A 15926-nucleotide genomic window follows, 5' to 3' on the forward strand; every position below is an offset into this window, starting at 1 on the left:
TACACCTCCCACAGAGGACAGCCTTTCGTCGCCTCTGGGCAGCCTGGCACACATGAGCGATTACATGCTGCAGTGTCTCCACAACGACCGCCGAGTTGCCCACATTCTAACTTGTGCTGATTACTGGGTGGCCACGCTGCTGGATCCCCGTTACAAGGACAACGTACCGTCCTTAATTCACTCACTGGAGCGCGATCGCAAGATGCGCGAGTACAAGCGCACGCTGGTAGACGCCATGCTGCTGGCATTCCCATCTGACAGCGGGGCCACAGTGGAAGCACAAGGCAGAGGAGGAGGAGGAGGAGGTCGCCAACGCAACCAGGGCACCGCCAGCACCTCAGAAGGCAGGGTTAGCATGGCCGAAATGTGGAAAAGCTTTGTCAGCACGCCACAACAAACAGCAGCACCAGCAGCTCAGATGGAACGTCTTAGCAGGAGGCAGCATTTTACCAACATGGTGGAGCAGTATGTGTGCACACGCCTACATGTAGTGAATGACGGGTCTGCCCCCTTCAACTTCTGGGTCTCCAAATTGGGCACATGGCCTGAGCTTGCCCTTTACGCCTTGGAGGTGCTGGCGTGCCCTGCAGCCAGTGTATTATCTGAACGGGTATTTAGCACGGCTGGGGGCGTTATAACAGACAAGCGCAGCCGCCTGTCCAGAGACAATGTGGACAAGCTCACGTTCATTAAAATGAACCAGGCATGGATCCCACGGGACTTTTCCGTACCTTATGCAGAATAGCAATGGATACCGACCTTACCCACCCATTGTTCCATTTTTGCTCTTTCTCACTCTTTTGGGGTGTACCCTCATTTAAAATTTGTGAAAAGAAGCAGTGTTGGCTACCTCGTCCTCCTCCTCAGGGCCAGATTAATGTAGGGTCTATTGGAGCTGCAGCTCCAGGCCCCTACCTTTTATATAGGCCCCGGGTTGGCCATATTCACTGTTACCGCTCTTCTGTCACTTGTAAACACAGAAGTCTGGCTTCTATGCTCGCTTCCCCAGGCAGCACCCTCAGAACCTCCCCACACAGCGTGAAGGCCGGACAAGGAGGGACAGTTGGCGATGCATGGATGTGTTTATGGGCTTCAGAGACAGCATCCCATGTTGAATTAGGCATGCATGGCTGCACCCTTCCTCCTCTGGGTGCATGGCAAGGCACGGCCCTAAGGCCCTTCAAAATCCTCAGCACCAAGCCCATGATGCTGTTAATCCGGCCCTGGTCCTCCTCCACCGCCGCTTCCACCTACACCGCCCATAGGTGTGCGCAGCCTATTGCATTAAGGTGTGCACCCCAAAGTTGAAATACACATGCATGTGTTTGCCAGCAGGGAGAGTAATGTATCGGGGCCATGTACCTGTAGGCAAGGAGAAATAGAGCAGAGCAGGTCCCAGGGAGATCTTTCCCATCTCCTCACTGGCAATGCTATGTGCCCTAGGTGATTAGGGTGTGCCCAGGCACACCCAGCACACCCTGTGCGCACGCCTATGTCACCGCCACATCCACCACCACCTCAACCTCCCTCCTACTCCATATGGGCCTCGTCCTTCAGAGATGAAGAAGAACATTGTTTTATTTTTCTGTTTTTTTTTGTTGTTTTAAGTTATTTCCCTATCCACATTTGTTTGCAGAGCACTTGCCATGCTCTTAATTACGTTTTGCTGCCATTTGCAGCACTCTAGCCCTTTCCTTTGGTGTTTTAGAGCCATTTTAGTGCCTTAAAGTTCGGGTCCCCATTGACTTCAATGGGGTTCGGTGTCCGGGAAAAGTTCGGTAAAAGTCCGGGACACGGACCCGGACTTTTTTTTAAAGTTCGGCCGAACCCGTCGAACACGGACATCTAGGTGTCCGCTCAACCCTAACCGCGACTTGTCAGGCTGACAAGTCGCCTGACAAGTCCCGCTAGTCTGAATGGGCTCTTAACCATTTATTTGTACTGTACATTTCTAGGCCCACATGTAATCAATAACACTTGACTGAAAACCAATAAATCCAACGATGGCTTTTGTATGCAAAACAGTATATACAGAAAAGTATAGTAATAACATTAGAATGAGATACTATACCAGGAACTAGTTCTGGATTCTGAGCATCCTGAGATCCCCCTGGTTTCTCCTGATTAGTCTCCATTTCTGGCTGCACTTTATTTGTCTCCATACATATCAGGCTGTGATGTCCTGGTTCATTGCTCATGCAGACAAAATTGATGAAGTGAGATCCTGATAGTCAGCATGCAACACGTGCCATTGGATGTGGACATGACAATGAGTAATGTGCGGAGGTCCACCAGAGAACTTATATACTTTGACAGTACTGTACCTAGGTACACAAACAACACCCTGTAACTAAGATATCATATTCATGCCACTTACAGCTTTGGTAATATAAGTCATTGTCATTATTATTTAATGACAGCAGGGTCGTTCCATTATAGGAGAGTGAGCTTATGAAAAAGAATTGGGTTACGCATTTCTCCAGAGATAGATGTTAATTGATGACATTACTGCCAATACAAACTCACAAAGAGGCATCAAATAAAGTAATATATTGTTTATATGGAATCAAGGGCTAAAGTACAGTATATGAGAGATGTAAACCAGTGTGAAGGAACTCTTATTAAGAAGTGTGATACACACTTTTTACATAACAATTGATGCTACATAGAGCCTTCTCAACATTATCCATCTGCTGCAGAACAACAGTTATCAGAGAGTACATACAGACATCTGAGTGCTAAACCATGACAATGTACAGGAATGATCTGCTCATCCTGTAAAAAACACTTAAAAAAAGAACTTAAAGTGCTACTAAACCCAGGACTCTGTATTCTTTATATCTGATCTCCCACAGTACACAGAACATGGAAATGCTGTACGACCCCTGACCCTCTGTCTAGACAGTGCTGACTGGCCCTGTGCTGATCACATGCACTCTCCCAAGAAAAAAAAAAAAAAAAAAGTTTTTTTCTAGCAATACACACCAAACTGAGCATGTGCAGCTTGTCTCCTAATGCTCTGTTCTATCAAGTGATAGATTGAAGTCGGTGGAAGGAGAGGAGCAGAGAAGGCAGGATCAAACAGCCTTTATACACAATGCAGAGAATTAACTCCTTAGGTTCCACTTCCATTTTACTGTTGTGAGTTTAGTAACACTTTAAAGTCAGGAGGCGGCATCAGGACGTCACTGGATTCCCTTTCCAGCTCTACACGCCCCAACAAATCTACATTGATCGGAATAGTAGCGCGCACGTCAGTAGTAATGTATCTGCACAACCTGACTTCCTCCCCTTCCACAAAGGGGTGGATGGAGGGTCCGATCATGTCTGCCTGAAAAACTGACACGCAGACCTGATCGGAAAGCCCGTGTGAAAGGGCCTTAAGGTAGTGTGTTCATTTAAATTTAGATTTTTGGGGGTTACAACTTTAACCGCTTGCCGACCCCCACAGTAATATTACTGCGGCAGAGCAGCTCCGCTGCGTCCAGAGTGCATGTGATTCTGATGGCACACCCCCCACACACACACACAGTTAGTAAGCATATAGGCATACATTAACCCCTTTCATCAGATTAACCCCTTTGATCAAAATTGAGATTTTTGGGGGTTACAACTTTAACCGCTTGCCGACCCCCACAGTAATATTACTGCGGCAGAGCAGCTCCGCTGCGTCCGGAGTGCATGTGATTCTGATGGCGCACCCTCCCTCCCCCCCCCCCCCCCCCCACACTCACACACACACACACACAGTTACAGAAGTAAGCATATAGGCATACATTAACCGCTTTGATCACCTCCAGGGTTAACCCCTTCCCTGCCAACGGCATTATTACAGTGACAGTGCATATTTTTAGCACTGATTACTGTATTAGTGTCACTGGTAGCCCCAAAAGTGTAAAAAATGTCAGTTAGGGTTCCGATCTGTCGGCCGCAATGTCGCAGTCCCGCTAAAAATTGCAGATCGCCGCCATTACTAACTTTTCCGTAGTTAGTAGACGCGATAACTTTTGCGCAAGCCAATCAAAATACGCTTATTGCGATTTTTTTTTTTACCAAAAATATGTAGCAGAAAATAAATTGGCCTAAATGTTAAAAAATTTTGATTTTTTTGGGGGAATGTCCGATAGCAGAATGTGAAAAATATTGTTTTTTTTTTTTTTTCACAATTGTCGCTCTTTTTTTGTTTATAGCGCAAAAAATAAAAATCTCACAGGTGATCAAATACCACTAAAAGAAAGCTCTATTTGTGGGAAAAAAGACATCAATTTTGTTATGATGTGCTGTAACCTCTAGCAACCAATCAGTGAGCAGTAATGATAAGCATTTTCTATTAAGTTCAAGCACTTTGGGGTGTGGAGCACAGATCACTGCATGAGAGCTACAGAATAGAAGAAGCACTTTATTTAAAAAAAAGTTTTTTTATGGACTTTCATTGGCTACTTGCTTGTGTTGAAGCAAAAAAAAAAATTGAATTTTTTATGATTATTTTATAATGGTGATTTTTAAAAATGTCCAATGTGGTTAAACGTTTTAAATAAGTTTTGGCACATAAGCACCTTTCTAAACATATGTTTTTTTACTAACCATTGGTTTGGTTTTTGCACATCATATGTTGTAATTGCATTATAAGTGGCACTGTACTTGCGCTGTGGTTTATGGTTTACATAGGTAATGATAAGCAGTAACCTCTAGCAACCAATGGGTGAGCGGTAATGATGCACAGTAATGTCTAGCAACCCCAATTAGTGAGCAGTAATAATGTACAGTAACCTCTAGCAACCAAACAGTGAGTGTGGACCAGATCTTTAGGTTTATATTATTCAAGTTTTTTTATATATATATATACACACACATATATACATACATTCATACATACATAGCTGTATTAGGTTTGACTTTTTAAATAATATCATGAATTTAAATGAATATGAATTTTCTTTGTGTTCATTGACGGGCACGGACACGGCTCCCGATATTCTTAACCATTGGGTTATACTGCCCCCTATAGGAGTAGGACACTAGGCAGAAAAAAAAAGTCTGGCTACGCACATGGGCAGTCCCGGGTGGTATACACCCTCTGCTAGTTTTTTTCTGCCTAGGCAGGAGTAAGGACCTAGCTGGGATCTATTATGGTCCTAGCAATTTTTTTTCCTTTTAGATCTAACATTTTTTCTCCTGTATTTTTCCTGTGAGATCTACAGTTAACTGCCGGACTGGGCGATGGGCTGGATAATCTAGATCAAGTGGTCACCCCAGTCTGGCCAGCGAGCGCGTGCAGGCCTCAGCTCCGTGCTAGGTTGGCCGTGACATAGCTCCAATGGACGGGGGGTGGCCTGCGAGTTAAACGCCTCGTGAGGTCACATACAACTGGGTCTCAGCCTGAGTTTCTGTACACTGGGGCCATGTTTGTGTAGTCCGGCGGCCATTTTGCTGTGGTTTGCCCTGTGTGTGGCAATTTCGGCGGTGGGAGCCCCTCCTCATCCCCTGGTGCTGACTCCTGGATGATGGATCCTTTCACTTCCTGATCCCTGGAAGTGTAGTGCAGATTATCCGGGTGGATGCAGATGCCTGTTTCTGCTGGGTGGCGAGTCTGGTGGGGTCCTCTCCCTCTCTGCTGAGGATCTCTTGGTACTTGTGCCTGGTGACCGGGTGGTGCTGCCAGCGCAGTGAGGGTTGTCCCTTTGCAGTTTTTTTACACTTTTTGTGGGGTCCCCCTGGTGACTCATGGAGTCTTTGGAGAACATCTCCCCACCTGATCCTCACTCTTGGGCTGTGGGGCCCTCCGGGTCCCGACTATCCATCAATGCACTGACAGCGCTCCTGGAGTCCTTTGTGTCCCGGGTGGAGGTGGCTTTTGGGCGACGGGCTGGCAAAGAGAACCCCCCCTCCCGCCTCATCTGTCTACTCAGATCCTGAATCTGATTCGGCCACTGCGGACGTGGGTCACCCTGCTGGGTCAGCAACCTCGCGTCCGCAATCCTCTGATAGTGAGGATGATTCCTCCATGTCTGCAACTGCGCACGAAAAGGCACTGGTGGATGCACTGATATTATCTGTGTGTGAGACCCTGAAGATCGAGGACACTGCTGCAGTTACGATGGAGGCACAGATTCCCTTTGGCATTCAAGCCATCCAGAACAGGAAAGGTGTTTCCTTTCCCTGCCTATTTTGACAGAATTGTTGCTAAAGAGTGGGGACGACCAAAGCATGCCCGTGGGGTCCCTAAGCGCTTTTCTTTGCTTTGGACTGTTCCACCGGTGGTGGAACCCCTGGTTCCAGATTAAACAAGGCAATCATGATTCCAGTTGAAGAGTCTCCAGCCTTTAAGGATCTGGCTGACAGAAAGGTGGAGGCTATGGCCTGTAATGTGTACACTCTGGCTGGTTTGGCAATGAGGCCGGTATTCTCCATGGCCCTGGTGTCACAAGCTCTGACCGAGTGGGCTAAGCTCTTACGCCATGACCTGGAGGGAGAATAGCTCCCCACTGCCTTTGCTGTGCTGATGAACCAGCTGGTCCAGGAGCTTCAGTTTATCTGTAATGTCTTTTTGAATGCGGCTCCCCTAGTGGCTCAGCTCTCTGTTTTAGCAGCGGTCCTTCTGCGTGTCTTTTGGCTCAAGTGCTGCCTGGTCTGTGGACCAGACTTCTAAAAAGGCCTTGACTGATCTTCCTCATCAAGCAGATCATCTGTTTGGAGCTACCCTGGATGACATCATTAAAGGTCTCTCGGGGGGGAGTATGTTTCTTCCGCAGGCTAAAGGGCAAGGAAACTCATCATAGACGTGGGCCTTCCTTCTCGGCTCATAAGACGTTTTTTCCCTCAGGGTAAACTGGCAAGGGCTTGAAGCCTTTAATGGCCTCCCTCTGGAGGTTCCAAACAACCTGGTCTGGCAAGCCAAGAGCCCTGGTGCAAGACAAGTGGGTTCACAAAGTAATTTGGTCTGGCTAAAAGATTGAGTTTCACTCTTGTCCCCCGGCAAGGTTCTTTCCTTCTAGCGCCTGTCCCCAGACCACTTGCAGGGCCTGTTTGGGGGCGGTACATGACTTGTTACTTCAAGGAGTGATTGTCCCAGTTCCGACTGGAACATTTTCAGGGTTTTACTCAAACGTGTTCACAGTTCCCAGGAATGAAGGCAAAGTGCGTCCAATCCTGGACCTTAACCTAAATTGCTTTGTGCAGGTGCAGAAGTTCAGAATGGAGTCTATTCGAACAGTGGTGGCATCCCTGCATCAGGGTTATTTCCACGCCTCTATCGACCTCAAGGATGCCTACCTTCACATTCCAATATGTGACAGTCACCAGCATTTTCTCCGCTTTGCTGTGGGAGAGGAGCATTATCAGTTTGTGGCATTACCCTTTGGTCTTGCCTCTGCTCCTCGGGTCTTCACAAAAGTTTTAGCCCCGGTGCTAGCCTTGTTACGCAGACGGGGGATCGTGGTACTGGGCGACTTAGACAAACTCCTTCTGTGAGCGGAGTCTCTTTCTGTTCTGGTGGAAAACCTGGAGATCACAATGCAAACTCTGCGGGAGTTTGGCTGGGTTATGAATTCTTAAAAGTCTGCTCTGGTTCTTAGTCAGAGTGCTCCTTCATCTCCTGCTGTCCAGCAGATGGTCATCCCTCCAGACTTGCATGCAAGTGCTGAGCATGATGGTGTCTACCTTTTGAGGCGGTTCCGTTTGCACAGTTCCATATGAGGTATGCAAAACGAGATTCTGACCAAATAGGCAGTCTCTGGACAATCAGATCCAGCTGAAACGGGGAACAAAGGAGTTCCTGATATGATGGTTTTGTTCTCCGTCGCTTCGGCTGGGCACAGTGGTCACCATGGATGCCAGCCTGTCCGGCTGGGGAGGTGTCCTCGGCAAGCATTCTGCTCAGGGGATTTGGACGCTGGAAGAGTCCAGACTACCAATCAATGTCTTGGAACTCCAAGCGTTTAGACTGTCTGGACCATTGGACGGATCGTCTTCAGGGTTGTCCAGTGCACATTCATTTGGACAATGCCATGACCATGGCTTATGCCAATCACCAAGGGGGCACAAGAAGTGTCCTGACCGCTCTGGAAGTAGCCAGCGTTCTAAGGTGGGCAAAACGGTTCATTCCAGCCATTTCTGCTGTACACTTTCCCGGGGTGGAATATCGGCAGGCGGATTACCTCAGTCGGCAGTCGTTGAACCAAGGGTAGTGATCCCTTCATCCAGGTGTTTCATCAACTGTGTCTCCGGTAGGGCACCCCCGAGGTGGATCTTTTGGCATCTCGGCTCAACAGAAAGGTGCAGAGGTTTGTGGCTCAGTCAAGGGATCCTCTGACGGGCGCACAGAAGTGCTGGTGGCCCCGTGGGTCAGTATCATCTGATTTACCTCTTCCCTCTTCTCAAGCTTCTGCCAAGACTTCTCCGCAGGATCAAGGCAGAAGGGATTCCGGTTATCTTAGTGGCTCCAAATTGGCATTGCCGAGCTTGGTATGCGGATCTGGGATCTGGTGCGGCTGGTCGCCGGCGTTCCTTGGAAGCTTCCTGTCAGGGAGGATCTGCTGTCCCAAGGACCGATCTTCCATCCTGCTCTACAGTCGCTGGCTTTGACGGCTTGGCTGTTGAACGCCAGGTGCTGAAGGATAGGGGTTTATCTGAGTCAGTGATTCCTACCCTGTTGAAAGCTAAGAAATCTACTTCTAGGAAGATCTACCATTATACGTGGAAGACGTACATTGCGTGGTGTGAGTCTCTTGGGATTCATCCTCGCTCCTTCTCAGTGGCTCGGATCTTTCCCTTCCTTCAATGTTGAACAGAAACAGACCTTGAGTACCATTAAGGGCTAGGTGTCAACTTTGGTGGTCTTTTTCAAATGACTAATGGCGACACACTCCCTGGTGCATACCTTTCTTCAGGGTGTCCGACATTGGTTCCTCCAGTGCCGGCTCTGTTGCTGCCTTGGGATCTCAATTTGGTGCTTTCGGTTCTCCAGAAGCCTCCCTTTGCGAATGTTTGGGAGATTCCCTTGCTTACACTGTCCCAGAAGGTGGCCTTTTTGGTGGCGATCACCTCTGCATGCAGGGTGTCTGAACTGGCGGTGTTATCCTGATGTGTACCTTACCTGGCGATTCACAGAGGTGAGGTGGTTCTACGCCCCTTTCCATCGTTCCTTCCAAAGGTTGTCTCTGTTTTTCATTTAAATGAAGACATTGTGTTATTTTATGGGTGTGATTCTTGCGCTATCATAGGAAAATTTAATACAGTAACTGGTACCTCAAACAGTCTAATGAAACAATCAATATAGGGGGGAGTACTGGGCTTAAAGGGTGATATAATGCAAATCGGTATATCACATAAATATAAGTTTCTAGTTTTAAATAAACAAACTCTAATATTCGGTATTTTAGTCCATCAATATATAAATACTGTTCTTATTAATCAATAATAAATAGATATTGTTCTTATTCAAGAGGGAAAAAAGTGCTAATGTGCAGTGTTCAATTCATCAATCATAACCTCATAATTATAAATATAAATCGATCAATGATTCAGGATAATAATGACAATCAAAAAATGAAAATAAAATATAAAAAAAAGCGGATATTAGATAGATAGATTAGTAGATATTTAAGATTGGGAAATACATTGGAAAAGTAAACATTAGACGGATGTTCCAAAATGGCGCTTTGGGATGATCCAGTTATCTAATCATAAGAAGATTTTCCAAAATGGTGTCTTTAGTATTTCTGGCTCCTTGATTATATATGGAACGTCACCTCCTTTGTCGGTTATACCCTGAGGAAGTCATGTGGTATCGTGACGTAACGCGTAGGGCGTATACCGAGGAAAAAAAAACGGAAGTGACGTTATGGGACACAATAACCAGGTCCCGCAGCTTACGAGCGTGCAGTTTGGAGAAGTTTTAAATGTAAGTTGCTACGGTTTTTTGAAAATAAATTTTAAAGAGGAAGTAAACCCTCCTCTGCAAGTTGTACCTATAGGTAAGCCTATGATAAGGCTTACCTATAGGTACTGTAAATATCTCCTAAACATGTACCGTTTAGGAGATATTTACCTTACATGCAGCCAGTGACGTCACTGGCACATGCGCTTTGAAGGAACGGCCGCTGGTACCGTTCCTTCAGAGCCCCGTGCCGTGACCGTCGGCTCCCGCGCGCATGTGAGTGACGTCACCGCGGCTCCGGCCAATCAGATGGCCGGATGCCGTGATCCCGGAAGACAGGCGACTGAACATGTCGCCCGTCATAGAGGTAAGCGGGCGGCACGGCGGGGGCTCGTTCTAAGGTAAGTATTTCATAATGAGCTAGTATGCTCATTATGTGTTTCTCTTTCAGGGTGAAGAAAAAAAAATTGGGTTTACAACCTCTTTAAAACTCTACTACACTATGATGGCCCCAGTATTTTACTGAGCTATGACACGCTGATACAGGAGTGGAGAAGATACACTTACCTTGGCATTAATACTACAGGCGTTTTTTGTTGCAAAATTGGGGTGAGTGTTTAGTACACCTAGAAGTGCCATCACTGAAGAGCATCCCTGTTCACGGTTTCCTGAGGTGGAGGAGGTGTTTGAAAACGATTGAATATGAAGAAGAATACATTGGAAAAATATCACTTATAAATTGCACACTATAGCACTTCTTAGTTTATTGATTTTTTTTTTTTAAATACTATAAATTCGTAAAGTTTACACTGGAGTATATCAATTGATCTGTTGCACTAATATATGTACTTGCACTTTATAAAGAATTGGATATCTGCACAAATCCACAATTTGGTTTACACATGAAGCACTTTAAATGTATTGGTTATTAATTAATTTGCACAAAATTAATTTACTTTGCACATAGAGCCTTTTATTTTTTGATTGTCATTATTATCTTGAATCATTGATCAATTTATATTTATAATTATGAGGTTATGATTGATGAATTGAATATTGCACATTGGCACTCTTTCCCTCTTGAATAAGAACAAAATGTATTTATTATTGATTAAAAAGAACAGTATTTATATATTCATGGACTAAAATACAGAATATTAGAGTTTGTTGATTTAAAACTAGAAACCTATATTTATGTGATATACCGATTTGCATTATATCACCCTTGAAGACATTGTGTTGCCTTCCCTGTGTTCCAGGCCTAAACATCCGAAGGGAATTGCCTTGCATACCTTAGATGTGGTCCGGGCAATTAGGGTGTACCTGGCAACTACAGATTCTTTCAGGAAGTCAGACTCTCTATTTGTGCTCACAGATGGACCTCGCAAAGCGTTGTCCACTTCCTCTGCGACCATTTCCAGATGGATTAGATGGTGATTCAGGCCTATTCCATCAGAGGTCAGGTTCCTCCTTTCCTTGTCAAGGTGCACTCTACTAGGGAGCTTAGTGCCTCCTGGGCTTTCCGTCATCAGGCGTCAGTGACACAGGTTGGCCTAGGCTATAAGAAGATTGCCAAGACCCGGAAACTGAGCTGCAGCACGGTGACCAAGACCATACAGCGGGTTAACAGGACAGGGTCTACTCGGAACAGGCCTCGCCATGGTCTACCAAAGAAGTTGAGTGCAAGTGCTCAGCGTCATATCCAGAGGTTGTCTTTGGGAAATAGAGGTATGAGTGCTGCCAGCATTGCTGCAGAGGTTGAAGGTGTGAGGGGTCAGCCTGTCAGTGCTCAGACCATACGCCACACACTGCATAAAATTGGTCTGCATGGCTGTCATCCCAGAAGAAAGCCTCTTCCAAAGATGATGCCTCGGTGTACTCTTTCATAAAGTTCTATAAAGTGGATGTGCTGGCATTTGTGGATGCTTCTTTTGGCCACAAGGTTTTGCAGGCTGCTGTTTAGAAGACCTGATCCTCTTTGAGGGTGTATTGTTTTTTTCAGGTGGGCTTCAGTTGGTTTGGTTAAGTTCCTTTTTACCTGGTTGGCTATAGTTTAGCCTTGGAGATTTATTTTTCGCTGTTCCCATCCCTCGTGTTTTACACTGCTTTGGGACATCCCAATGGTTAAGAATATCAAGAGCTGTGTCCGTCAATGAACAAAAGAGAAAATGTGATTTTTTACTTACCTTAAAATCTATTTATCTGATGTTCATTGATAGACATAGCACCCACCCCTCTGTGGAGTTGTAATTCTCCTGATACTGCTTGTAACTAAACTGAGTGCCTATAGCAGAGAGAGGGAGTATACCCCCTGGGACTGCCCATGTCCTACTCCTGTAGGGAGCAGTATAACCAATGGTTAAGAATATCAGGAGCTGTGTCCATTAATGAACATCAGAGAAATGGATTTTACGCTAAGTCAAAGATCACATTTTATTGTTGGCCATTATCAGAACCTTTAGTGCAGGAAAAGCTCAAGAAAAATGCATCCCTTTTAATTCCTTTATATGTCTTCACACTATTTAGTTGTGCTACTGTTGTAGTGTTCAAAATCTTGTGTAGCACCCTCCTAGGTAGGCGCTGGAGAGAGAGTATAGTTTTTGGGTCATTTTGCTTACCAGAGAGATTGCCAGGTCAATTTATGTTGTTCTCTGCCTACCAGAGAGCAGGATCTATAGTGCGGTCTGCTCATGGTGCTCAGGTGCAGCTCAGCTTCCCAGAAATGTTTCACACTGGTCCAATAGGGAGGCATATTGGACAGTGGGCGGAAATCTGACAAGTGAGTGCACAGTCCTGGTGATTGGCAGAGGAAAGTGCCTCGGTGCATGATGGGAAACGGTATAAATGCCAATAGCACATGTGCTCTGGGTCTTTCAGCTGGAGAGCGGGGTCCTGGAGGGAGGGGGCTGCTGTCCCTCCTCTGTAGAAGCTGCCATGCAGCCTCAGGTGGTCATCCTGAGGACCTGAGAGTCAGAGAGGAGCTGAACCCAGAGGTCCTGCAGAGCTGACTGGGAGGGAGACACTGGAAAGGATCTGATTCTGCCGCCAGTGAGCACAGATCTATGTCATGGGGCCTGTTCTGAGGGCCATCCCTTCTGCTAGAAAAGTCAATGGAAGGGAGTCAGTCAAAGAGGATGCTAGAGTGTGTCCTGAAGATAATGTAGTTGCATCAGATCTGCTGCTATTGAGAGCAAGAGGACTTAACCCATATAAGTGGCAGTATGGTCAAAGCAGTGTGTCTGCTTCCACAGGTAACCTGGTGGAGCCAAGTGAGAGTTGTCCTTATCTACTGTGAATAGTTCAAGTTGGAGTATCCTACTATTCCCTTCTCCCATATAAGGTCTACAATAAATATAAAACCAAATCCCCTGGACTAATTTATTGAGTAACAAGCAACTGGGAGTAAGGAGGGATGTGTGAAAAATCCCCTAGTGACTGTCTGCAGGTAATCAGAGGGAGACCCAAGAAGTCATCATATAGCAAGCCCTATGGGGACAGTGCTACACTTGCTTGCTGCCGTTTTGGTATGTTAGAAAAAAAATGCAACAAAAACGTACCTCCAGTTGAAATGCATTGAAACCGCAGCAAGAACACATCAATAACGCACCCGTGTTACATTTTTGATGTGGTGTTTTGAGTCACATGACCTATGAAAAACACACCATAAGCACAGTAATATCATAGTACCTTTTTCTTTATCGGCAAAATGCAGAAAACCCTGTTTTCTGCCGCCGAAATTTCGGTGCATTTCTAACATAAGTATTTATTTACTATGATCGTCAGCTCCATCTAGTGCCCATAATGCAGTATTTTCCTTTTCATTTTGTATGAATAAATATCATTCATTCTGGAGAGAAAGTAGTCAAATAACATGAACTTTTGCCGCATCTGCACAAAACTAAGTCATTTTTTCTGCTTCATGGGAGCTTCTAGTGGTTCAGACTTCTCTATAACAGGGTAAGTAGCAGGAGAGGTCATCTGCAGAAACTAAAGTTACATTTTTTTACGAGAGGCAAGTGAATCGAGGCATAAAAATGTCATAAAGGCAACTTTCCAGGACTCTGTGATTTTACTGAGTTTGAGTCCCTGCACACCAGGGACGTGCGGTGAGGTCATTGGCTGGTGAGGCACTTGCTAGTATCCGAGCCAGATACACACGTTACATATTCACAAGTTACATACCGTATATACTCGAGTATAAGCCGAGTTTTTCAGCACATTTTTTGTGTGCTGAAAACGTCCCCCTCGGCTTATACTCGAGTCAAGGAAAAAAAAAAGTCCCTGGCCGCCTGGACGGGTTTAAGCTTTAAAAATGGCGCCGCCCGTCGCATACATGTCACCGCGCACGCGCCGCCACCACTCGGGAGAGGCCGGGAATAGCCGAAATAATACGAGCGGCGGCGGCGCGTGCGTAATGACGTGTCGGCGCCGGGCGGCGCCATTTTTAAAATGAAGGCGCCTCTGGAACAGGTAAGTGAAACAGCTTCACTACCTGCCATTATGCAGGGCTGCGGGCACACTACAAGGGATGCAGTGCTGCGGGCATGGTCCACCTGTACCATGCCCACAGCACTGCATCTCCTGTAGTATGCCCACAACCCCGGATCCTCTTGTACCATGCCAGTACCCTGCATTCTCCTGTACCATGCCAGTACCCTGAATTCTCCTGCACCATGCCAGTACCCTGCATTCTCCTGCACCATGCCAGTACCCTGCATTCTTCTGTACCTGTAACGTTCATGCGTTTTTGTTAGTGGATGGATTTACAGCTGCAGAATTATTACACTCAGTAGCCTTGTAGAGAATCTGTTGAACAAACATATCCAACTCTCAGGACTTCATCACCGTGTACAGCCTGTTATATACCATATATATTAATAGATGTTTAGTGGAGGGATAGAATATATGAGGATATATAGATGAGAGACAGGCTATTATATGGTGAGCACTAGAAGTAGTAATAGGAGAGTTGTAGGTGATGGTGAAGCAGATAGGTTCTGATGTCAAGTATAGTGCAGATGGTAAGAGGACACAGATGGAGTATACTTTAGACAGAGTAACCTAGTGCAAGGATAGTTGAAGGTAGTCCCAAGAGCTAACAGTCTATGCAGATGATAGTGAATAGATAGATACAGATAGTCTTGGTAATTGCAGTAGATGACAGTAGGAGATTGGTTAGTAAGAATCCCCTGCGGGGTACTTATCACTTAGAAAGCTTAAGTAGTAACAGTGTCCATTGGAGAAGGGTGATCCCGTAGCGAGATACGGATCACCAGCGAGGTTTCCGGCTTCAGGTTCAGCGAGGGAGAATGTCAGCAGCTCCGACTTCACAGGAAGAGGTGCGGTGAGCATGTGGTTTGAACGAGCGATGAGTGGAAACAAACCGGCGATTGAAATAGCCGCTCATAGCGGCGCTCGGCAATGATGTCATCCGGTCTTAAAGGTATATGCGTCTCTTGTTATACAAGATGGGACGCAATTAGCAGAGGAGAAATATGGAGACAAGGGTACCAGAGGTACCAGAACATTACAGTACCCCCCCCTTAAGGCTGGCTCCGGAAGGCCTCTAGAACTGTTTTTTCCGGATATTTCGAGTGGAAATTGCGAATCAGTCTAGGGGCATGTATATCGGAGGTATCCAGCCAGGTGTCGTCTTGGGGCCCATAGTTCTTCCATCGTACAAGATACTGGAGTCTTCTTCTATGAAAACAGGAATCCAAAATTTCTTTTATCTCAAATTCTTCTCCCCCTTCCACTTGTACAGGAGGTGAGGTGAGATAGTAGGCCTTATTCCTTGGTTAGGAACATGGGGCTTCAGTAGAGACACATGGAAGACAGGATGTATCTTGAGATCTACTGGCAATGTGAGTTGTACTGCAGCTTTTCCAATAAGCTTCTCTATTGGAAAAGGTCCCAGAAATAGAGGTCCAAGTTTTTTACTAGGAATTTTTAGTCTCAGATTTTTTGTAGAAAGCCAAACAAGATCCCCAATGGCATATTGGGGAGAGGGTTTCCTACGGAGGTCGTAGTACTTTTTTTGTTGGCTATG

At 45.9% G+C, this 15926-nt stretch overlaps 1 protein-coding gene across 1 annotated transcript in view; it reads right to left on the minus strand.

The window, feature by feature from the left end:
- The window catches only part of LOC309547300 (stomatin-like), a gene marked incomplete at both ends in the record, with an annotated part of 45676 nt that extends 43478 nt beyond the window's left edge, over positions 1–2198 (minus strand). Inside the window, one exon of the mRNA XM_082247133.1 lies at positions 2072–2198. Within this exon, the coding sequence (XP_082103259.1) occupies positions 2072–2198 (127 nt within the window). The remainder of the gene's footprint in view (positions 1–2071) is intronic.
- Between the last annotated feature and the right edge of the window lie 13728 nt (positions 2199–15926).

This window comes from Pelophylax lessonae (genome assembly GCF_965119305.1).
Source record: "Pelophylax lessonae genome assembly, chromosome: 2".
In the NCBI taxonomy this organism is placed as follows: Eukaryota; Metazoa; Chordata; class Amphibia; order Anura; family Ranidae; genus Pelophylax; species Pelophylax lessonae.